General features: G+C 41.9%; 1 protein-coding gene across 10 annotated transcripts in view; it reads right to left on the bottom strand.

The window, feature by feature from the left end:
* ARHGAP32 (Rho GTPase activating protein 32) overlaps positions 1 to 25,917 on the bottom strand; it is a 291,658-nt gene that overhangs the window by 26,747 nt on the left and 238,994 nt on the right. For 9 of the 10 annotated variants that reach the window (XM_089652090.1, XM_089652091.1, XM_089652092.1 and 6 more), the window contains 7 exons: positions 15,227 to 15,376; positions 11,222 to 11,324; positions 10,772 to 10,916; positions 7,614 to 7,696; positions 5,167 to 5,274; positions 3,010 to 3,155; positions 992 to 1,193 (listed from right to left, as the gene is read on the bottom strand). In XM_089652090.1, coding sequence (XP_089508216.1) covers positions 992 to 1,193; positions 3,010 to 3,155; positions 5,167 to 5,274; positions 7,614 to 7,696; positions 10,772 to 10,916; positions 11,222 to 11,324; positions 15,227 to 15,376 — 937 coding nt within the window. Of the gene's footprint in view, positions 1 to 991; positions 1,194 to 3,009; positions 3,156 to 5,166; positions 5,275 to 7,613; positions 7,697 to 10,771; positions 10,917 to 11,221; positions 11,325 to 15,226; positions 15,377 to 21,772; positions 22,248 to 25,917 lie in introns of those variants that run through there. The other variant, XM_089652095.1, reaches the window with a different exon arrangement.

Genomic DNA, 25,917 nt, shown 5'->3' with positions numbered 1-25,917 from the left:
TTTCGCTGTGTGTGAATGGACATGCAAAGCAGTGGCACGTTCCTGAGCCTACTTGAATGCCCCCATAGCAAGCTGCTTGTTGTAGGGGGCACTCAGCAGGAGGAAGGGACCAGAAGCGCCGGTGGGGAACCAGAGAAGAGCAGGATTGGGGCTGCTCTGTGAAAATTCATTGCACAGAGCAGGTAAGTATAACATGTTTATTTTAAAAAAAAAATGACTTTAATATCGCTTTAAAGAATAAGTAAACCCAACATTTCATATTCCTGATATATGCCTGCTGTACCATGTACTTAAATGAAAAACTATCCTGTTCTCTTTGTATTGCTTCCTTTGTGTGAAATCTCTGGTGTTCCTGCCAGTTCCTCTGCTTTCCTAATAAAAACTGACTATACTAGGCATAAGAGCAAAGTGTGATCAGTTTTCTGACCGTGTTGGGAATTCAGTGTGCTCTCTTTCAATGATCAAACTTGCCCTGACACCCCCCCTCCCTCCTCCCCAGCACAGCTGTTCACTGGGAAGATAAGTGTACTACTGTTTCTCCACTCTCACCTCTCAATGAAGGGCATTCAGGGTATTTCTAGCTTCTTGAATTTTTATCTTCCACAAAAGGAAATGCATTTGTAAATTCATAGTGACCTTCCCTTTTCTAAAACCTAATGGTATACTTGGAGGAGCATGTGCTAAAGACAGACTGAAACATAAAATGGTGGGAGAGTAGATGTATGGGGGGGGGGGGGGATGAAGCACAGCATTTCTGAACAAATTTCTCTGACTGACAGTCCTTATTTCATGTAGAAGTGAAGGAAGCAATAAGTGGATATTTAAAGTAATTAAAAACATGTAATGTTAAATACCGCTTATTTCTGCTGTGACTACTCCAGGGTAAAATTACACTTGGTATTACAGAAGCATTTGTACAGCTCCTCCACTAGATGGCAGACTTGGCTATGCTATTCATGTGTATGTAAAACTTACTCCAGACCCTTCTCACCTCTCAGATGGGAAGTCAATGACTGTGTGGAACTTGCCCTGCAGGGCAGCTGGTCCTTCCCCCACCTCAATGTATTTGCTGTCAGCCACCACTGGGGAATTGATCTGTGCCTGTGTCCGTGCTTGAGCCTCTTCCAGGCTGAGGAGCTTTGTGGATGGAGAAGAAACCAGAAGAGATTTGGGCCGAGACAGGGATGTGTGACCTAAAGAAGGAGAAAGTATCTCAAATAAACCATATGATGTGCTTAACATCTGCTGGATACAATTCTGACAACTATGGCTCCCCAAAACATACTACTTTTATTGTTGTACTTTGACAGCATTCCTCAACACATCTTCCGGTGCACTCGGTGGAGGGGGGGTGAAGTAGCCAGGAGCACTGGCAGGGGGACCCAATAAAAGAGAATGGGGTTGCTCTCTGCAAAACCACTGCACTGTGCAGGTAAGTAGAACATGTTTCTTTTTTTTTTTTTTTTTTTTAATTTAGCCTTTCGAATCACTAACTTTCCAAGCTATCCAGCTATGTGATTAAACATTGCAGAGAACACAAAAGATACACTTTGATCCTTAAAGTGGAGCTCCACCCAAAATAAGAAGTTCTGCTTTAAGAACTCTTCCCCCACTCCCCTTTAAGGATTGGCATCTTTGGGGATTTTGACAGGTACCGGCTCCCACTTCTGCTTTGACTGCCTAGGTGATTGGAAGCAGAGGTTGTCCTCCACAGTCTTCTGGGACCTGTTACGTGTCCCAAAGCACAGCACTACTCGCACATGCGCAGTGGGCAGCAAAGCTGTGAATCCACAAGTTGTCACAGCTGAGTGCCCAGAATTGAGATGCCGGCGCCAGGGACAGAGGAGGACCATAAACCCAGCTGCAGTGAGAAAACATCGCTTGATCGAGGTACAGGCGAGTGGCTGATATTTAAAAGTCAGGAGATACAGTTTTTTTTAGCTGCTGACTTTTATTTTTTTTTTTTTAACAGCCAACAGACACTGGAGCTCCACTTTAATGAATACATCCCTTATTTTTCAACTGGTATTAGACTTTCATCTTCAAATCCTCTGAAATAATTTTATCAAGTGCCGCTAGAGAGGATTTGGTGAAACATAAATCTCAGCTATTTTAAGGGAACCTGTACATATACAAAATACGGAACTTTTGTTGGTTAAAATGTGAACTCCATATATGTTCTTTATTGCATACAAACATTGTCTCAGACCAATGTAAGTACGCATATATCATAACCAAGATATACATACTTACATACTGCTCTCTATCTCATCCAATCAGAGAACACCTTGTATTTATTAAAAAAAAATCACAAGGTGTTCTATGAGTTGGCAGCAGTGCAGGAGGTATATCTGCTTGGCACAGCACCCAGAAGAACGCTGCTATCACTGTAGTATTGCCTGATATAACAGTACTTGTCAGCTACCCCCCAGGTGTGAGATACTGTATATGTACTTACATTAGCCAACGTTGGACCAATGTATGCATGCAATAAATATAATACCTGAAGTTCAGTTTTAAGGTGCAGGCTCTAGAGCTGCCATCCTGTTCCCTACCTAAAGAACATCTATCATTACAAATGTGTTTACACTGTTCTGCCCTCCATGGGGCAAAGTACATGTAGTACTTTGTCTCATGCAGCTAGGTGAAGTCTAATCTGTTCCATGCGCCAAATCCGACAATGGCTAGAAGTTAGACAGACTGACCCCAAATGCATTTTTCTCTTGGCTCTGACACTTTCCTGAGGGAGAGGAGGTTGTGTCAGCATGGGAGGCAGACCAGTGTAACCAAAATTGTAATGATAGATCTTTAACTACATACAAAATTATTGACCTTGGACAAGCAAGAAAGTCAGGAGCACAGAAATGATAGGCTGCATGCAAGCTGTGGGTCCATGATTCAAAGCAAGTCAGAATTGGCAGCTCGCACTAAGTGTTCTATACACTGCATTCCTATCCCGGTTTTAGACACTCCTGTATATTTGTTGAGCCCCAACATAACGCAGCTCACCTGCACTATCACGTATGACAGAGCTGAGCTTAGGACTGAACAGAACTTCCACATGGTTCAGGATAAATTCCACCACGACCGACTGGATGCGCACCTCCATGAACGCTGCTGTCCCACTGAAACACGCAGACTCAATCTGCTTAGATCTAAACGAGAGATAGATATGGGTCAGAAAAGATTGATGACAGCAGTCTAAGGGATTTTGGAAGTTTTTCTTTTCTCAGTGTGAAAATAAATCCATCTGTCTGTAAGTGGCCTGGTCCATAAAGTACAAAATTCACTACAGCTGGAATAATTATGCTGACCACAAACATTTATTTTTCAGCATTTGTGATGCAATGGATACAGGGTCATGGACCACAAACTACACACATCTAGGACAGGGTCAGTGTCCAGCTACAATAAAGCCCTCCTCCTGCTGTTTCCAATACTGGTTCAGCAGACTAGAGGTGATCATACATAGAAATATTTGGTGACATGATAAGGCTAATCAGTAAGTGCTCATATATAACAACAGGAGTTCAGCATCTCTGCTGCAAGTCACTGGGGAGGATAGAAAATTTCCTTTATTTTATAAATCATTGAGCTACACAGTGATAAGGCGGTACCATGAGACACTATATGTATAGACGCAATGGGGACATCAACAAGCACTGAACTGTGCAGAAAAAGGGAACAGCATAAGCAAAGATTGTGTAAAAGGGGAAACCTAAGGGGGGGGGGGGGTCTCTGTTCTCTACACCAAACAGGCGCTGTGTCGGATTCCAGTTTTATTCTATTCATGGCAGCAGTATAGAGAAGTGGGATTTCACTGTCAATGGTCTGTAGTTCAGATCAGCTTCCATTTTAGGCTAAAAATCCCTTTAGAAAGGTATTTACTACCTTATCACACCAATTCTGTTTAACTGCTTATCACTGGCTCCACCAGCTGTTGAATGATTGTGATGCCTGAATGAAGGGTAGACATTTCATGGGCCTCCTCATCATGTGATCAGCTGTTGATCACAACTTCGGAAACTCGACCTACTGGCTCCTGGTTGCCGTTCGCTTACCAGGATCTGTCGGAGACAGCATGGTCACAGTGCTGGGGGTGTATAAATGATGCATATGTATTTCAGCACGGGATAAGGCTTACCTCTGTGCTACAATACATATTCATACAGCCAGCAGAAAAGAGTGAAAGTTAAAAAAAAAAAAAAAAAAGATATATATTTTTTTTTTTTTCGGCACATTTCCAATATGTTCACATTTCTCCAGCACAGAAAAAAAATACCACATGATTTGCCACAAAATCAATGTGCTCCTAACTTCATGTTTGGGCTTATCACACAGTGCCTTTGCCAGAGTGAAATCTCAACCAGAGCAGTCAACCCTGCTGCACTACAGTACTCTGACGGAGTATCTCTCTGCCCCTCCCTACATGCATACACTGATTTATTTCCAAGCTAAACAATGCTGCTGCCTTCAATGCTATTACCGCTGTTTGTAGGGAAAGGGCTCCACTGTGCTCCCACTGTGTGTAAGGAAAGAGCTCTTAGGGGGATGTAGTTCTGGAAGATTCATTCATCTATAAGAACGGAGCTCCCAGCAGCTGATGCTGCAAAAAGTCTGCTTATGATACCACAGAGAGTGATTCCTCACTATGGAAACAGGGTAAAAGAAAAATGATGCGGAGGCATGCTTGGTGATTATTTCAAAATCACCAAGGAAATGTTGGTGGGCAAAACAAACAAAATTTAACATCAAAGGAACCAGTATTTAATTATGAGTCTTCTCTTTTGGCTGGAAGAGAATTCATGGTAATAGCATTCTTCCTTTCTGATAACCACAGAGAACAATTTGGCTTCATGTAACAGATGTTTATCATTGTGGCTCGGCTCCTTCTGCCAGATCACTAATCAAACACAGTAGTGTAGGCAGCCTCCTAGCTGGGATCCTCAGAGCTCTGGAATGGTCCAGTACTCACTGACTTCTGGGCCAGGGACATGGCTTCTTCTCCTGTACATTCTGTATAGTGATGGATGTTTGGAAAATAGAACTGTGCAGCAGAAATCAGTATTTGGTCCTGCTCTAGTGTCAGAACCACAAAAAAATGGAAAAACAAGGATAGGCCTTCTACTCATTCATGTACCATACCGAGATGTAACGGTCCCATACCGGAGGAGGTTGGGGGCCCACACAATAGCCAGGTTCTTGGTGTGCATGTTGGTGATGGAGCAGTAGGTTGCAAGGCGGGATAAATGGCGCATAAGAAACTCCAGCGTCCTGCAAATATAAGATGACAGTTACACTCCTCGATAAAGTCTTCCATGATAATATCCACTCATAAAATGACTATTACCAGCTACTAGCCTGGGACGTGTAATCTAATATTCACATGTACATATCAATATGCAACATAGCATAACCTTACATAATGTGAGAAGAAGATATAAAAAATACAAAACCTAGCAATGCACATTATGATAGGAGAACACTGAGATTCATATTATTTGTGACTAAAGCTGTACATACCATATGGTCATAACATCACAGCTATCACCAGGTTATGTGTCTCTTGTATTAAACTTATCTGCAATCTATTACCCTGTTGAGCTTCTTTAACTCCTTGATGCCGACCATACGCAAATATGCGGCCTCTCGGTGGCTGGGCCTTGACACCAAGCGGCCGCATATTTGCGTACCATTTGAAAACACATATGTGCTGAGAGCGCACACCCTGGGTGCTCCAAGCACATATGGTGGTGTCTCACAGAAAGGCCCCAATCTCCCCTTGCAATCGGGACCTTTTCCGATCATGTGATCGCCGTGACAGCGAATCACGGCGGTCACATGACTCTAAAACCCTGCCCCGCCTCCCAGGGTCTGAAACCCCTTAAAGGGCCAGGAGGCGCCGGTGTGAAGAGGTTAAATCTGCCTTCCAGCCTCGACTTCAGTCTTGCATAGTTGTACTCGCCTGTACTGAAATAGCTTACTCTGATTTCACTGCACACTGTGAGCTTCTCACATTGTGCACTAGAAGCTGCAGAAAGTAATGACCTAGCTGGACGATGTTCAGCATCATATAGTCCTTTCAAACACAGCCTGAATGTCTCTGGCCTAACCCTTTCATTGGATTTCAGTTCTTTCAATCATAGAGGTTCAGCATCAGATGTGGGTGATCCCTAGCCTAGTCTACAAGCAAATGGGAACACCCAGTCCTCCTGATTGAGATCCCTCCATCAAGGCATTTTGATAATTGCATAACCTCAACCAAAAGAAACACCCCTCTGCTTGCATCAGGGCAGAGGTTTCTTGAGAGTACTGCAACAGGGTGCTGTTATGTTTTCAGAAAGCTATGTACAGCACCTTACCAGCATCTCCCACCAGCCATGATCTGCCTGCATTGTATAGAGAAGCACAGAGTCCTAGTGATTACATTACTGGGGTGATAATAAGGTATGTAATAAAACATGTTTTTTCTTTAAATATCATTAGCATTTTAATAAGAAGGGAACGGAGAAACCAGGGAAGGCAAAGGAAAAAAAAGCCAGGGTTAAACTTCAACTCTAAAAGACAATACTTTGCTCATGTCTACTGATTCTTAATCTCCCTTATGAGACAAGCCCAACTCTGTACAACAGTTTTTTCCTCCAATCCAAGCATTTCCTTTATTCTGCACTCCTCTATGAAATTCTGTGGCTGTTATAATTCTGCACTGATGTGTTAAAAGCAGACACTTCCAGTCCCCCGAGTTCAATAATGGCAAATGTTGTCTGTTTCACAGCCTGATAAATTATACATGGTGCATGGATTCCACCAAGACAGAGAATGTTGCAGAATAAATTAACCTGTTGTTGTGGGGATTTAGTGAGCCTGTAGACAGGTTCTTTCATGACCGTCCCCTCCACATTTCATCATGCCAGACCCAGAGAGGCAGCAGCAGGGACTGATAATTCCCAGACAATGATGAATGAAATACAAATAGGCCAACACTCACAGCCAGGGCTGCCCACGTAATAATAATACAACCTCATGTTTGACAGTGAAGGGTCATTATTCCTCCGTCTGACAATGTTGTATATGTGATCCATTTGCTGCAAGTCCCAGTCTGATATGTTGGCTCCTATCATGTCAGCCTCACTGTGCAGATGCTCCAGCCCCCAGCTGCCATAATAGAGCTTGAATAAGCAGTATGCTCCAGAGTACTTATGATGAACACACCTCATCCCTTTCCCCACCTGTAGTTATCTAATCGTAGTTACCACTACACAAAAGCTTGGAGAAAGACAGCTGAAAATTTGATTCGTACCAACCCTGAAAAGGCAGGAAGGACAGTCCATATAAATTCAAGACCGTCTAAGAACAATTATTTGGTGGCTACACACTGTCTGATAGCAGCAAGTATTGCAACCAACATGAGCAACGCTTGCAAAACTGGACTGTAAAGCAGGGGAGTAATGAGTGATCACTGGTACCTGTGACAGCATGTTGAAAATTATTTGTGATCAATCAACTGTTTGCTTTACTCAACATAAGAAGGATCAATATTTCACCCATCTTAAAGTTGTAAGGCTCATGTGGCTGGTATAAGAAAGAGAGAGGATAACAGGCCATGGACTGACCGGTAATGTGGAGGAGGCAGTTGCTGAATGACATCATGGATCTTCACTAGTCTCTCTTCATCTGTTGCGGCCGACACAGCGTCCTGTTATGTAGAACAAATAAAAATGCAGATTAGGAGATCTAAAAAGACTCACTGTGTAAAATGTATCTGTCAAAAAACGAACTTGCACTGAAGTAATGACTACGAGAATCCTGGTTTTCACAGGCAACACAGATATGTTCCCTTGTGTAACTTAGTGCAAGATGTTAAGGGTTTATGTGCAAGATGTATGAAAATACTCCCACAAATGCTGGCCATTGATTGCATTCAAGATTTGCACACACCAAAAAAGTATTTTTCCTAACAAATTAATTCAAGACCATGTTGCAAAAATGAATACACCCCAATGAAAGTTTTAGGAGCAAAGCTAAATTTTAGACAACAAAATCCTAATTAACAAGAATTCAACTACAGGTGAGTCTAATTATTCATTAAACAGCTCTCCAGCAGACAGTTGATTATAAAAGGGTGTGACATCACATGGAAGAGAAATGTCCCAAAGCCTGAGAAAGAAAATAATTTCTTTACACAAGAAAGGTGAAGGCTACAAGAAGATCAGCAAGATCATGAGTCAGAATATTGTAGCAAAAATGATAAAAACACTTAAAGATGGAACTGTAACCATCTCACAGAGACGTCCAAGCCATCCACGGAAGTTAACACCTCCACATGGGCATCTTCTGATAAGGACTGAAGAAAATCACCATGCAAGTTTACTGCAGTTAGCTAAAGTAGAAAGCCAAACTGGGGTGACTGTTTCCTGTGACACAATACGGTGTACACTGCAAAGGAATGGCATGCATAGGTGTCGTCCACGTAGGAAGCCTCTCCTAACGCCCATGCGCAAAAAAAGTCCCCTTAGAATTTGCCAGGGCCCATGATGAAAAAGAAGACTACTGCGACTCTGCACGGAGTGATGAGACCAAAATAAATGTTTTTGGAACTGATGGCTTTAAAACTGTATGGTGTCACAAAGGTGAAGAGTACAAAGAAAAATGCATGGTGCCCACAGTGAAACATGTCCTTCTGTGGGGCTGCATGAGTGCTGCTGGTATCGGGGAGCTGCAGTTCATTGATTGTATCATGAATTCACAGCTGTACTGATCTATATTGAAAGATGCTACCATCACTCCGTGCCCTTGGTCATTGTGCACGTTTCCAACATGACAATGATCTAAAACACACATCTAAGGGCACTGTTGCATTTCTGAAGAACAGGGTGAAAGTGACTCAGTGGCCAAGTATGTCTCCTGATCTGAACCCAATCGAACACCTATGGGGAATTCTGAAGAGACAATTTGAGCATCACCCTCCATCCAGCATCCAGGCTCTAAAAGAGGTCATTCTTGAAGAATGGAAAAAGATTGATGTTGCAATATGTCCCAACTTGTTAATTTCATGCCTAGAAGACTTTGTGCTGTTCTTAGAAATCATGGAGGTCATAAAAAATACTAGATGCAGTAGTTTTTGTTGTGGGGTGTATTCATTTTTCCACCAACTAATTTGAGTAAAACTAAAGAATTTGTAATTTAAGTTATATTATTACCTTACTTTCATGCAATGAGCTAAACAATTGTTCAATAAAACTCTGTTTTGTCAAAATTGTGAAAACTGTTCTTGTGTCTGGAGATATGGATTAAAACCTCACTTTTCAAAAGGAGGACTATATATATATATATATACATATATATATATATATATATATATATATATATATATATATATATATATATATATATACACACATACATACATACACACACAATATATATATATATATATATATATATATATATTACACACACACAGGACTGCTGTTAGAAATCACAAGGCCCTGTACCCCTGTACAGCTTACCCAACGACCCCCCCCCCCCAAATATTAAATTATATTATACTCTCGTCAAACAAAACCCATTCAAATGAACAGCACCCTGCAACCACGTGCTTCTAGGTGTATTAGAATGCAGGTGGTGAGAAGGCAATAGTGCCTCCTCACTATCCGTCAAATGCTCTCTAAAGAGCTCACTGCTCTTCAGACAGCAAAGAACAGGTGAACAAGCCCTTTTTTTTTTTCAAATTTTATTTTATTTATTTTTACATTTTGCAACAGCCCTGTTGGGGGGGGGGGGGGGCTTTGGTGAAATATCAGACCCCTGATGTATCACATTTGAGACAGAGAAGAGATTCTTCAGTCCCTTTCTCTGCAGCCTCAGCTGCACTGGACAGTGAATGTATGGGAAGAGCTCTGTGCTGTGCAGCTTCCTGTTCACTCACAAACTGAAGCATAATAAATGCAACTTACTATGCATCAGTGATGAATGAACACAGGAGAGATTGGTACCGATTGCTCACTGTGTTCATACAGGAAAGGAAGGGTCAATAAATATGTACAGATACTAGACCCGATACCCCTGCATGGTAGCTGAATGGAAAAAGTTGGCAGTGCTCCTGGGTAATTCACAAGAATCACAAGACAGAACAGCTGGCCTTCCTGCTGGGAAGATGCCCGGGCCCAGTACAAGAGGGCCAGCTGTACTGCTTTATCAGTGGCATGGTTGATCAAAACTGTACAGTTTCTGATATTGTCTACATTATATTGTGATAGCATATTTTGAAGTAAACAATTTTGCATCCTTCTGGAAATCTCATCCTCTGCTGCATTTATATCACATTGCTTTGTATATGTAGCTGTAGAAAGTCTGTGATAGTATGTCACAGATATAAAATTTCCATGAGATGAAAGAGCTAAATCTACAGTGCATCACACTTTTCAGATATTTATTTGTACAGAATTTTGAAAACCATTTATCATTTTCCTTCCACTTCACAATTATGTGCCAATTTATGTTGGTCCTTCACATAAAATCCCAATAAAATATATTTACGTTTTTTGGTTCTAACATGACAAAAAAAGGAAAATTCCAAGGGGTATGAATACTTTTTCAAGGCACTGTACATTAGAGAGGTGAGTGTATAGACATACACAGCGGGTGCTGTGTATATGTTGGAGAGGCGAGTGTAGAGATGTACACCCTAGGTGCTGTATATATGTCAGAGAGGTGAGCATATGAAGGTACACCCAGAGTGAAGCAGATCTGCTAATGGTACTATACTCACAGAAAATTTTTCATAGAGTTGGTATGTCAGCAGTGGATTGGGGAGCTCTCGGAAGTAGAGTTTACACAGGGAGCCAACACAGTGAATATCCTGGATGTAGACATCTTTAGTGAGGTCTGGAATCTGCTCCGAGTCAAACTCATGTCTTAACAGGTCAACATAAAACAGAATTAGTGCAAAATACTAATAATAATAATGTTTACTGCAGATCCCACTATCGATACTTTGCCCCACGTCTTTCAACAGTGATGAAAATAGGATATATTTTGTGTTAATACAGTTCTGCGCTCTGTATCTCATTATAAGGCATGTTTTCAGATAATAATGATGTAGTCCACTATACTGCAATATTTGATTGTCAATACATACTGTAGATTATCATAATTGTATGTCTATATATCTTTTGCATTTTGTTTCATGCCAGGCACCAGCGAAATGAGAATCTCTCACCGTAGTTTCTGTATATTGGAGGCAATCCCAGACAGGCGGTATATTCCATCCACAATGCCATGTTTCTCTATGAACTCTGTGCAGCTTCGGAGGACCTGGGGTACTTTATAGAGGTAGAAGTAGGAGGAACAGATTAGAAACCACATCAGAGCCAGATGAACAAAACAGCAATTTCCTGCCCACACAGCAGACAATGAAGTGAACATTCGCTTTATAATAACACCACAGAGCACTTAATAAAGTCATTCAGAGAATTACTGTCCTGTCTGTGCAGCTGGATGCTGGCAGAGTGCCTCCCACAGTGCAGCTGCTATTAACTCTTCATATTAATGCTCACAGCTTTTCGCATATAAAAATGGGGATCCCGGGAGGGTTAGTCAAACCCCCAGAGTGATCACTGCAATCAGCATCTTCAAGAATGGTGAAAACCAAACACAGTTCTTATTGAGAAACTATGCTGCTAACCCAAAACACAGCAAATTCTAAATCCAATTGTGGTGTCTGTGATAAAATGTATAATCATGGAAACCTTTGGACAATGTTAGTGCCAGGCCAACAATCCGCTCATAGGAATCTCTATAATCCTCTGTCCTCTCTGAAATCTAGAGGTAAAAATGCTGCTGATGTTTGTGACAATGAACGGTGGGATGGTAAGTTCTGGCTGTGACAGGGTTGTTGAATGTTGAAAACTAAACTTCAAGGAGCTAAATATTCCAAATGGACGCTCCCAGTTTTAATTTTTTAATACATGGCAACATTAAACCAATCGTTGATACAATCCGAGGAAACATTTCTTTATCTGTCAGGTGAACTCCAACATAAATGTCTGAAGGTTCTCACTTATCCGGATCATGGTATAGCTAACTGAAGTAAGTCCCATTCAATTGGAGCTGAGCTGAACTAAAACTGATGAAGCTGTCTGGAAAAGCAGAAAAAACGTTTTAACATTACAGAACAAGTCTAGTTGAATGTGACTGATAATCCCTTCTACACAACCTGTGCTGTTGTAGATGACAGGTTTACAAGCATGCTGGAAGATGTTTCCATGCACCATAGTGCTTGATACGACCTGTATGTTAATCCAGATACTAAATGATAATTGCACAGTTGCATCACCTTTATAAACTGGTTGGTTGACTCAAGTCTGGCTGTGCAAAACTGCTAAATGCTGATGCCTGATAGTACCGGCTATGCTGCGTTCCGGAATGAATAGAAAAGACAGAAACCTTTCCTAACACATTTATGGCGCTCATCAGATATACAATTCCATGGGCTTAGTGATATACAGTAGGTCATTTACGGATTCTTCTCCACAATATCTCAGATTTCCAGCAGACAGGGCTCACTATCTGCGCACAGCTGGGTAGAGGAGGGTCACATGACTCTCCAAGCCTTTAGACACAACACAAAGGCGTAACATGCCTGGGCTCTTCCCAACTATTCCTCAGGACAAATATGCAAAGCACTGGAGTAAACAGACCATCCCCCATCATGACTGCAGTCCCATCTCTGCATCGTATGAGCAGAACAAGAACGAGATACCCAAACAGAAACTTAAGCTGGCCATACATTAAACTATTTTCTTATTCAATTTCCCTTAGATTTACCTTCAACAATGTAGTGCAAGGGCCTGCCTGATTGGATAGAAATTGAAAGTGTTTAGGTTTGACTTCATATTATATGGTTTTGGTAAATGTGAAGAAAAATTGTACAAGGAAATTGTGGCCAGCCTTAGTCACACTGTTTAGGGTCTGAAAATGTCCAACAGTTACTAAATCTTTAGGTATCAAAAGTAAATTGATACAAGTGATAATGTCCCATGGTCAGATTTCTTTCCTACCCAGCACTACAGAAAGATTGTGAACAATGGGGCAATCAGGTTACACACAGTGGAATTGTCTATATATCGTTTGTGATCTCTGCTGCTAGCTGATGGCCTGGTGTTGTGATGAAGGGGCAGAGACAGCCTAGATCTTGCCTATTCAATAACAGAGACAGGAGGAGACTCTGCCAGGTGTAACTCTCACACCTGGTTTCAGGTATTCAGCTTGTCACTTCTTCCAGTATCCTGAGATTCCCAGGAGTCACACCCCATACTGCAAACTCTGCCCTGTAATTATAGCTACAACGTGCTGCATATATATCAGCAAGTCACTTCTATGCCTTCCCTTCAATGTCATGGTCCTCCTGACACTGGATGCCCTGTGGTAGAGACATGCACTCAGTGCTGAAGGCTTGTCTTAGCCTATGTGCTGTGAGACTGACAGAACACCACAGGCTATACAACAGAGGAGAGTGACAGTAACTGAAGTGTGACAGGCAATTTGCTACATCAAACATAGCAAATCAAACAGCAATGTAGTCATTAGAGCGCACATCAAAGGTCCAATCAGAAGTTTGTTAGTGAGGCTGAAAAAGATGTTATTCATAAATTCTTACATTTTTCCCAATTCTAATATGAAACAGACTGTTTTATCTACACTGAATGCAACCAATTATAGCTACAGATACTTTTCCATGTACAAAGGGCACCCAATTTGTTTTACATTCAGTAACACAACAGCAGGTTACCTCCCTTTAATAAGAGTTTTGATAATCTTGCTAGGCTGTGTTTGAGTCTTGCTCATCCAATGTTCTAAGTGCCTATTGCACACGGTATAAAGTAGACAGATGACTAGTATATCCATACAGCAATGGATGACTTTCAGATGGAAACCATCATTTTTTATGGAAGACAGCAATGTGATTGGTGGTAGCGGAGAGATAGGTCTGTGAAGGTAGTCATGATAGTATATAAACTTCTTGAGCAAAATGAAATAAAGATGGACAGCTCTAGAAGCTAATCGGAAATCTGTATGGTAAAATTCTGGTTGGGTTCTTTGGGTCGCACTACCATTTGCACTCAGGTTTGTAAGGATGTTGGACCACAAACTGAACATACATATCCTATGGCAGTGACCACACATGTAAAGCCATCAGATTAGATGTGGTGGTACATTGCACACTGGATATTCCAGATCCACGTGATCTCATCTAGGTGCCACTGTGCAGAGTAGCTGAACAATCGTTATGACTTTTCCTACCTCAGCTAATGTAGGAATCTTAGTGCAAGGACATTGTTATTCTAGTTTACCTTTGACAACACTCAGATACCACTAGTTATAAGTTTTTTCTAAATAAAGAAAACATAAAATACACAGTGACTTGTGCTGAAATACAATGCATTTCTCTTTTGCCAGAGAAGCTCTGAGCTGTGAGTTTGTTGTTTTTTCCTGACAGAACTAGAGCTGGTAATACGAGTGATCCACAACAAAGCAGATAAGTAGATACCGTGCGCACAAAATTCCAGTCTAACCTGTTCATTGTGTGAGGGGGTGATGTACGAGAAAGGTAAGGGCCCCAGTGTCATCACAATATGCAGAGATCTAATCACTTTCCACTTATACCTCTGCAAATCCTTATACTGCCATATACTGTCCCCACTGCATATCCCCTGCTGTACACAGCTCCCACTACGTATTCTCTCATGTTCCCTGCCTCCCACGTCATATCTTCCACCATATACAGCCCCCACTGCATATAATGATATTCTGCTCCCACTGCATATTCTCTGCCATACACTGTTCCACTGCATATCAGCCACTATATACTGCCTCTGCTGCATATCTTCCACCATACACTGCCCCCACTGCATATCCTCAATCGTACACTGCTTCAAATGCTCATTCTCTGCCATACACTGCCCAAATTGCTCATACCCTGCCCCCACTGCATATCCTCCACAGTATACGGCCCACACTACATATCCACCACCATTCACTGCTCCCGATCGCATGTCCTCCACCATGTACTGCTCTCCTGCATATCCTCCACCTTACATTGCACATCTGTCATCTTAAACTGCATATCTTCCCCCATAAAAACAGAAGCATGTTAGAACGGCTTTGATCCCACACCTAATTTAGAATATCAGTTCCAGCAGATGTCAGGAATAGCAGCTCTTACCATCTTGGGCAGAGTTGAGAAGATGCTCCCCGAGGTCGCAACCAAACACCCGTTCCCGCAGGATCCCACGCTGCTTCAGCTTCTGCTTGCTGGGTCTGGACTTCATGAAGGTCCTCAGGAATGTGATCAGCTTGCCGTGTTTCCGGGACACTGTACAGACAGCATAAGACCAACATTACTCCAAGAATCACAAGACACTTGGACGGTTAACTGGCACAGACACAGACAGACATTGTGTGGAGGGGTGACACAAAAAAGAGCAAATTCTTTCTGGCCTAGGAAGCAGCATGCTGGCTGCTATGTGTGAGATGAATCAGGGATATCACTAATAGACACAAAGATGTCCTTCACAGTGCTGGCTGTCCACAGAGCCATTGTGCTATGGACCAGGAGCGCCGTGTATGAAGGAAAACTGGAGCAAATGGGGAACTGTATGCTATAGAACAAATCAAAGCCTTTGTTTCATTTTCCCAAGCCTAGGTAATAAAATTAAAGATGAAACCTTGTTGATTTTTTAGGGATTAATGGCTTCACATTTTCTTTGTTTTATCATAAATTGGTCCCACAGGTCAGAACATTCCACCTCCACCCTCCCAGCAGGTTCCAGGCAATGTGACAAACACTTTTCTCATATAATATACTTGGAAGCTGGACTGGCAGCACCATGACATCATGTAACACTGAGTATCACAGAAATACATTTACTAACCTAAAACTACCAATCCAATATAATATAAATGTGGATGCTGGACAGGCAGCACCAGAGATTGATATCATGCCATTACATTTACCTATATAGGTATGAAAAGTCTCAGAACACTAGCTTCATTATTTCTTCTTAAAGGGTCACTTCATCCAAAAACTGTCTTGGGTCACCTGCCTTTAAGAAATGCCAGGCTGTTTGCATGACATCTATATTTATCAACATGTCCTAAAACCCAACTCCAGTCCTATTTTTTTTTATTTTTTTTTTTAGTTTTATATAGAGCTGGGAGGACTGGATTCTATAGTATGTGAGGTAATCAATGGAACAGCAAGTGAGTAGTAAGTGGGGACGAAGACAACAATAAAACCTGACACGGGGTCCCTACTCTACTCAAAACAAAATTCTGGCTAGAATTCCACTTTTAAGGGCGGCTCATGCTAACCAGTTACACCCGCTTCTGTTTTTTGGGGGGGCAGAATCTTCCTGCAACAGGCAACAAATTAAGGAAAAATGAAACCTAGAGATTAGTCTGAGAATACACCAAGTAACAATTTTCACACTTCCAAAACTGTAATCGGTGACAACTGAGTATAGCATCTAATCCCAGATGTATGGCTGTGGTGGACGCGCAGTACAGGATCAAACAGATGTTGGGTAATGGACACAACTGCCCTTCCTCTACTTTGTTATCAGACTATCTGCAGGTATTACAGTTTTCATCAGAATGTGTAATTAGGCTTAGTACTTCGTAAATCTTGTCCTTGGTGCTTATACGCAATGCTTACTCAGAGGATACAGAGGGAGGCTGGGAACATCTTCTCCAGTTAAAGTCTGATAAAGCATACTGACACACTGCTATGTACAAACACTGCCATCATTGGCACACATATACCAGTGCACACCAATGCTGACCGCTGTATATGAACAGCCACCTTTTCTCCTGGTAGGTAAAAACCTGATTAAAAACACGCAAGCAATGTTTTGTACACACGTTTGGGCACATCAAGCATTTGAGCATAAAGCATTACTAAACCCAGGACTCTGCATTCACTATATCTGGTCTCCCTCAGTACACAGAACATGGAAAGGCAATTATTTTAGTAAATATAAACTGCTAAATACCTTTTCCAATCAGCAGTTAGAGCAGTCTTGTGACTTCTATCAGTGTCCAGCAGAGCACTGGATACAGCTTGTAAGATGAGTTTTCATTCTCCCCTGAATGTTCTATGAGGCTGTAGGACCTCTACCCCTCTGTCTGGACAGTGCTGATTAACCCCTTAGGTTCCACAGAGAGTATAACAAGCATGCTTTACTGCATATACAGATGGATTTTACTGTTGTGGGTTTAGTAACACTTATAATTGGCCAGAACAGTAATTCATTCTAGCCATTGCAATGAACACTCAGGTGCTAAATGTGCATAGCGTTTAGGTACATTAAGACATTTTTCTGCTGAAACGCTCCTCTTCTGTGTGTGCCGGTGATGTTTTTTGTTCAGCCTGTAAACGTTCCTCTTCTAATACACCTGTAAATGCCTTTGTTTGCCTGAACACATAGAGGTGCATTTACAGGCAGAAGAAAGTCATCTTTCTGTACAAATGGTGTATTTTTTATGTTCAGTGTGCATGAGTCCTACACTCCATACAATCACTGCCACTACCATGAAAGAGGCAATTACCCTGCCCTTTGTCTGTATATTGTGATTGTTTCTATACTTTATAAAGTGCAGATCTAGCTATTGTTTGTAGCAACTCAGCTGCCTCCAGATACCCTGCACACACTCATATACACACCTACAACACAGCAGGGTGCGCATTCTGCAAGACATCTATTGACACAACAGTAATTTTACCATTTACTAAGACTGGAGCAGGCAGAATCTGGAGCAACTGTGCATGGTAACCAATTCATTTCAAGCTTTCAATTTCAAAGCTTAACTGAACAAGCTGAAGATTACAACTGATTGGTTACTATGCACAGCTACTCCAGATTTTGTTTGTTCCAGTTTTAGGAAATTCCCACCCAATTTGTCCAGGCTGGAAAATTGGTAGTGCTACACATTTGTGAAGCCTTTGATAGGAGCTGCCATGGTTCGCCTATTCAGCATTACTACAGATTGAAGGGTCTGCCGTGAAAGTGCTATGCAGCTGTAAAGATGAAGAATGGAAGCCTCTACCGAAGCCTTTTCTGGTGTTTAGCCTGATGGTGGATTCCTTTTAACAAACATTTTGGTATTTGTCCTCCTCCTTCCCCATACACCACGATCCATTCTCTGTATACTGGAATAAACAGTAAAATCTTCAGAATGTCACAGGGGTTAAAGTGATTGTTTTTTGTTTTTGTTTTTTTAAATAACAAACATGTCATACTTACCTACTTTGTGCAGTGGTTTTGCAAGGTTTTCCTACCTTTCTTTGGTCCTCCACAGGCACTCCTGGACCCTCCTTCCTGTCGGGTGCCCCCACAACAAGCAACTTGCTATAGGGGCACCCAAGTAGGCACGCTCCCGAGCCGTGGTTCTGCATGTCCACACACAGAGCCGTGGCTTGGCCCCACCACCTCCTGATTGGCTCACTAGCTGCGATTAACAGCAGCACGTGCCAATGGCTCCCGTTGCAGCCTCAGCCAATCAGGAGTAAGAGTCCCTGGAGAACCGATGCATAGAATACATGAAAATAAAATACCTTGAGCCTTTAGAACCACATTAATACATAACTCAGTGTTTTTCAACTTTTTTTTTTAGTCAAGGCACCCTTCAAAATTCTGCACAATATCAAGGCACCCATTCTAAAACATAAATAACTAAACAAATACTTTTACATAATGCAGCAACATCGACACACAGGACACCCAAAATCAGAGGTGATTTATTCTTCCAAAGCACACTTTGACTAATATTCCAGCATTTCTCGTATTCCTCAGTTTCTCTCCCTCACTCATCTAATGTGACCCCAGTGCTGATGGAGAGGGGCAAACCAGAATGCTGTACAGGAACCCTCCTTATCAACCAATGATGTCATTGGTGGTTAGGACGCAGGCGGCTTAGGGTTGTAGTTGTGAACACTGAAAACCTATTAACTAAAAGGCAGGCTTCATCCATCTGCTGGCTTGTACACAATTTTTGGTACTTTTTTAGGCATACTGCCAAGGGATCCCCAAAAAAACGTGAAGGCACCCTTGGTTTAAATATTCTGACATAAGTCACACATCTGCCTACATATTACAACCTTCCCTGCACCATTGCAACGTGAAAAACAGTTGCAGGGCAGCCATGGAGGAGGCTGGACACAACAATGGCCCCCATGTTCTTAGACAGTGTACAGACCTCTCCCATGTCTCTCAGCCGGCAGCTGCCATCAATGAAGCTTGGCAGAAGCTGGCACAAGAGTGACGGTCTCCACTTTCCTCCTGGCGCCATGCCTGATGTCCGGAAACAAATACAATGATACTCAGATCCAGGTGTCCCTGTCACAAAGCAGAGCTGTAAAATAGAGCCGCCAGAAGGAATGTGATGCTTCAAGTAAAATACACAACTAAATCCCAGCAAAATCCTGGAAACACAAATGAGTAATCTGCCTCTACCACACGGTCTGAGCAGATTCTGCTCTGTAATGGGTCACTGATAGATGGACAAAAAAACCTCCCCCAAAACAGAAGGCAGATATCTGCTCGTCCCCTGCAGGGCCAGTACTGTCTGCTCCGTGTGTGTACCTGTGTGTGGTCATTGCAAAGGGAGGAGGAAAGACCAAAAACAATCTCTGTGAATAATATACACACTTCTAAAGATAAAAAAAATACCTTTAATGCCCCCTTGGTAGTTCTGCATAATGCAGTCCCCTCCCCAGTGCCATGTATGGTGTGATGGCAGACCCTTCTGTGCCGTACCACAGGGCCATTCAGATCCATTTAAGATACCTTTTTTCTGCTCTGGAAATTTAATTTTTTGCTGTTTTGCCTATTTTTTAAAGCTGCTTAGTGCAGTAGATCCACTCAATTTTACCAAAGTCAATATAATTCAGTGAAATATATTTTTTGTTAATAACTCTGCCAATTTATTTACAACGTAATTTATTACGTTTCATAGCAAGAAGCTGGAGAAGGTGCTATATTGGCTGCCATTTTCCACTTCATTAAAGTAACTGTCAAACAATTATTCAATCAGTCATAGAGGGGCCCTTATGGATAAACAGGTGAAATGCAGGTACCAGCATAGAACAGAGGGAGGGGCAGTCAGCAAGGGCTCTGAAGTGCACTCCATTCACTTTGCAAGTCATCACCTGCTGATTTTACAGCAATGCACCACCATTATCCCTAAGGCCAACACTTTGCAGTAACAATCACACCGACATAAGTACTGTCTCCTTGTCCCATAACAGCTAATATCAAGACAGCTCGGCAAAATGACAGTGGACAAATAAACATTTTTATTCTGATTAGGATCTATACAGCAACACAGGCATATCTTGTTTCAGGCAATTTTAAAAATGAGGTTCATTAAGGGTGTGTACACAATGAATCATATCTAGATCAAGACAGTGTATCAGCTACCAGCAGTGACATCTTCAGTCCATCACGTACCTTACCACATATATCGTTCCATTGTCTGAAAAGTTCATGTACTGCAGTAATATTTACTGATATACTGCGACAGAAAGGCTGCTGTACAATTCTATCATAAAAAGGAAAGTGTATTGAAGATTGTATAGTGTGTGTAGATATTAGCAGGTCTTCTAAAGGTATTTCTTCTACAGTATATGTGGATTGGGCAGCACAGTGGCTAAATGGTTAGCACTTCCGCCTGGCAGTATTAGGGTTGTTAGTTTGAATCCCAACCACGGCACCTCCTGCCTGGAGTTTGCATGTTCTCCCTGTGCCTGGGTGGGTTTCCTCCCACACTCCAAAGACATGCTGCTAGGTTAATTGGTTCCTGTCTAAATTGTCCCTAGTATGTATGTATGTATGAAACGTAAGTTAGGGACCTTAGATTGTACACCCCTTGAGGGTTAGGGACTGATGTGAATGTACAATATATATGTAAAAGCGCTACGTAAATTGATGGCGCTATATAAGTACCTGTAATAAATAAATAAAATATTAATGGATCTGGTACAGGAGTGTCTTGTACTGAGTGTGTGTGTATTAGTGTCTTGTCCAGTGTAGATGAAGATTTGTGGCATTAGGTATGGGTGTCTTGTACAGTGTATGTGGATGTAGGTGGATCTGATACTGGCATCTTGTACAGTGTATGTGGATGTAGGTAGATCTGATACTGGCATCTTGTACAGTGGATGTAGGTAGATCCGATACTGGCATCTTGTACAGTGTATGTGGATGTAGGTGGATCCGATACTGGCATCTTGTACAGTGTATGTGGATGTAGGTAGATCTGATACTGGCATCTTGTACAGTGTATGTGGATGTAGGTAGATCTGATACTGGCATCTTGTACAGTGGATGTAGGTAGATCCGATACTGGCATCTTGTACAGTGTATGTGGATGTAGGTGGATCTGATACTGGCATCTTGTACAGTGTATGTGGATATAGGTGGATCCAATACTGGCATCTTGTACAGTGTATGTGGATGTAGGTAGATCTGATACTGGCATCTTGTAGTGTACATGGATACTGGTGGAACCAATACACGTTTGTTGTATAGTGTATATACTTACTGGTGGATCTCACACTATTCCTAATTTACTTCAGTCGTTTCCTCTTCCTATTGTGTGCACATCTGAAGACAGTATGTAAATCCCCCAGGCACATTCCTAAACAAAGTCACCATTCTGCAGAATGCTTATAAACAATGGTAAATAATATAATCAATCAGTGATATCTTACCTGGTTCTGTGTGACGTTAGTGCTGCAGCTGAATCTGTACAAGCTGTAGATTTCTTACTACTAACATGAGATAATCTCCTGCACGTCCTCTCTCTAGTTTCTCTGCTACGGCAAATGCCACCAACCACCTATCTGCTTCGAACCTTCTCGTCTTCATCAGAGAGTTCCTGTGTGTTCCTTGTGCCTGCTATCAGAGCAGACGGCTTCCAGTGTCACCCCTGTGCCTCCTATCACAGCAGATGCTGCCTTCCAGTGTCCCCCCTGTGCCTCCTATTGAAGCAGATGTCTTCCAGTGTCACCCCTTGTGTTTCCTATTAGCTCCTCTCCAGATCAGTGTATTGCAGAGCTCTGTCTAGTTCCAGCCATGTGTTCCTCCCACAGCCAGGTATGTCTCCGCCCAAATGTCTCCAGTCACACCTCCGGTTCAGGCTCCTGCTTTTCTTTACTGTCTGCTTTGCCAGGTGCAGTGTCTGGAACTACCTCCACCCTTCTCTGTCTAGCCCCATCCCTTCCACCTCTTCTCGAAGGACAGAAAATAGTAAGCCAGTGTGAGTGAATGAGATGTAGGACCAGGCTACAGACTCCTACTATATAGGTATCATAGAATGATGGTGAAATAGAGACTGTGAATCCAGCAGGGTGGCTATGTGTGGTTTCAGGACTATAGTAAACAATAGGTCTGCCCTGCCCAACAAGCACATGCCTAACATTCCACTCAGCTGGGGTCCAGAGACTCCACTGTCCACAAGGATTGTGCCATGCACTTACTAGATGCATCAATACACAGTAGTACACTGAAGCTTTGAATCAGCCGTACCCCTGCAGGAAGGACAAAGAGGTCTCCTATAAAACTAGAGAACTATGCATTTGGTAAGCTGCTTTATGTACCCCTTGATGAAAGTACTGCTCAATTTAGGTGGGATTTTGAAGTGCATTTTGAAGAGTGGATATTCACTGTGGTGTATTTATTTAATTTAAAAGCCTTTTAAAGCATTTAATTACAAATAGATGGATTTTTAACTATTTTATGCAATGCAATTTCTTCATCTATGCCTTTACCATCCAGTGCATTCTTTTTACTACCTACAAGTAGCATCTAATCTGGAGTGAGCTGAATGACATGTAATATACAAAAGGAGCACTATACATTAATAGAGGAAGTGCCCTAAGAGAACTCGAACAAAAGGCATATGAAAAATACCTGTCGTATATTTTTACATATTCAAAATGTCAAAACCAGCCCTAACAGATACTGTATCTGAAGAGAGAAAAAAAAAAGATTCACCCAACCAAGAAAATGTTTGAGGGTCACCTATTAGATTATTATTGTAAAGAAAAGTGTGTGTGTATAAATATATATTATATACACACACACACATACATATATATATACACACACACACATAATATATATATATATACATATACACACAGAACACATATATACATACACACACACGCGTACACACACACACACACATATATATACACGCGTACATATATATATATATATATATACATACACACACACACACACACACACACACACACACACACACACACACACTTGCACACTCCTGTACTAGGCACTGTACTGGATGGATCCAGGGAGTTCATGCCCCCATATAGCAGATATTTTTGCTGTACCTACAGTATTTGATTTCTTTTGATAATTGGAGAGATAATACAGCAAGCCAGGAATCTCTCACCAGCCAGCATACACACAATAATAAATGTACATAAGCCTTTCTTCCCTATTATTGCAAATGTCAGATCTACATGTCAAGCAGGCAGCCTACAGTACATAATGTTCAACCTGCCAGGAAGTGTGCCCTGACTCCTCTGCGTTTTACTGCGGCTTGCAGTACAGGTGGAGCCAGGCCCAGCTTCCCAGCAGTGTGCACAGCACAGATGGTTGTCCACCTGACTGGGAGGAGCTCTGGTAGATGATTACCATTTAAAATGTATTAAATTAATGATAATTATTGAGTATCATAGTCTTAATTCACAAAGCTAACACACAAGAATAAGCATCCTTATTTATAATAAAAAGTGACAGTTATCAGTCCAATTAGTTGTGAAAATCACAGTCACACAGCTTAGAAAAAGAGCCTTTTTTTTTTTGTTCAAAGCTTTGAGGATTGAGCCTCATATCACCAACAATGACATTAGAGTCAGAACTGAGGTCTGTATATATGGCTTTGGGGGATAGGTAGCTGGGTATATATGAAGCGGCAGTGAGTTTATATTATTGTATTTATTACTTCTATTTGGAAAGGGGGGGGGACTCTCCTCCTCTCTGCTGCTGTCATTACTGTATGGACAGAATTTGCGCTAGGAAGAGGGGGTATTTGGGGGGGTTGTGTTAGGTGGGGGATTTGGGAGCCAGTTGGGGAGGTGTGCTGGGGTGGGTGTATTTGGGGGGGTTGTGCTACGAGGGGGGATTTTGGAGGGGTTGTGCTGGGAGGGGGATTTGGGTGAGTGGTTGGGCTAGGAGTGAGGATTGTGAGTTGTGTCAGGCGGGGGGATTTGGGGGGTTGTGCAAGCAGGGAGTTTGTGCTGGAAGGGTGGTGTGTGTGTGTGTGTTTACAGTCCACTGAACTCTGCCTTACAGAGTACATTTTAGAGCTGGTTCACAGGTGCCGTACGATAACAGGTGCAAAATCGTGTGTTTTCCCATACCAAACAAAAAAGTGCTGCCTTTTGTAGACGCCCATGGGTGCCATTAATTCCTTATGACATCCCCATGCATCTAGCAAATGTGTGTATGTTTGCACCTGCTAAAGCGCATGATACTGTAGAATGCAATCTTAAAAAAATCATGCCTGCACCCTTTTGCATGTTTCACATGCATAGAGCAGCTCATTAATAAAATGCAACGCATGGGAACACGCAAAAAAGCATGTGCGCTCAGATGCACCTCCTGGTGTGAACGATCCCTAAGACTGGTGTGCCCTGAGATTGTGCGCAATTATAAACGGTGCCTTGACTGAAAGAAGGTTGAAAAACACTGGTGTGCCGCCATCTAGGATGTGATGTCAGCTGCAATTGCAAACTCTAGAGCTGTTATCAGACTCTTTCTGGAGAAAGCACATTTTTTTTTAACAGGTTCAGAGGTGCATTGCACATTAATAAAAAAATAATTATTTCTAGAAAGGAAAAATACTGTAAATAAGCATTTAAGAAACGTAATTGTTCTGTGCGGTTTATCAGCAATTGTTTTAAGTTTGTGACAAGGTGCTTTTAAATCTCGTATTGTTGCAGCCTCTTAGAATTTACAAACTTTGTCTAAATCTGTGTAAATATATGATCAAAGTAATGTAAATAAGCAGGATATGTATTAAAATTCCTGTTTGCGCCAATAACTTGTAAAAATATCTGTACAACTTTATTTACTCATTACATGTATATTCTATGCTTCTCAGTAGTTAACTGCACCATGATTATACTTCACTGTTCCCATTTTTTATTCACTGCAAATGTAATGGTCTCGTTGTGACGTATATCAATATGCTCTCTGAGTTGTATATCTGCATTCCAACAGAGCAGTTGTTCAGCACAGATTCTCAATTTGCTGGCTAACATACGGATGGCCACTAGAGGGAAAATGTACAAATCTATGTATACACAATCATGACACAAGGCAAACACTAGACGTCGCTGGGACCCAAAATAACAGAGTCCAGGTGCTGTTTTAAAAGGGGTGGTAAAGCAGCACATCAGAAGCCCAGTATCACTCAAGGCAGCCAAAAACTGTCCCGTGTGTGCGTGCGCATCAAATGAAACAAAGCAGTAAGCAGCTGAAGAAAACTGTGCGTTCTGTAAATATCACATGCTGTAATGTACTGCATAAGTATGACAACTTCTTCTCTGTGATAGCCATGGTGCAGCCAGCCTTTTCCAGCAAAGTGACAGATGGAGCAAAACCCATTCAGGAACAGTATATAAATGGCTCCTGCCCACAGAGAGTTGGAAGAGCAATTCCCACAGGTGCCAGTTTGCAGCCTGATTAGAGACTGAGAATGCAGCTTACCAATTCACTCTAGACCAGTTAGATCACTGAGAATGCAGCCTATCCATTTACTACAGACCAGTGACATCACCGATAATGCAGCTTATCCATTTACTACAGACCAGTGACATCA

Source organism: Staurois parvus, unplaced genomic scaffold, assembly GCF_062004578.1.
Source record: "Staurois parvus isolate SC_StPar_1 unplaced genomic scaffold, SC_StPar_1.0 ptg000671l, whole genome shotgun sequence".
Taxonomy (NCBI): domain Eukaryota; kingdom Metazoa; phylum Chordata; class Amphibia; order Anura; family Ranidae; genus Staurois; species Staurois parvus.
The sequence above is the reverse complement of the archived record's forward strand: the minus strand, read 5'-3'. Positions and strand labels throughout refer to the sequence as shown.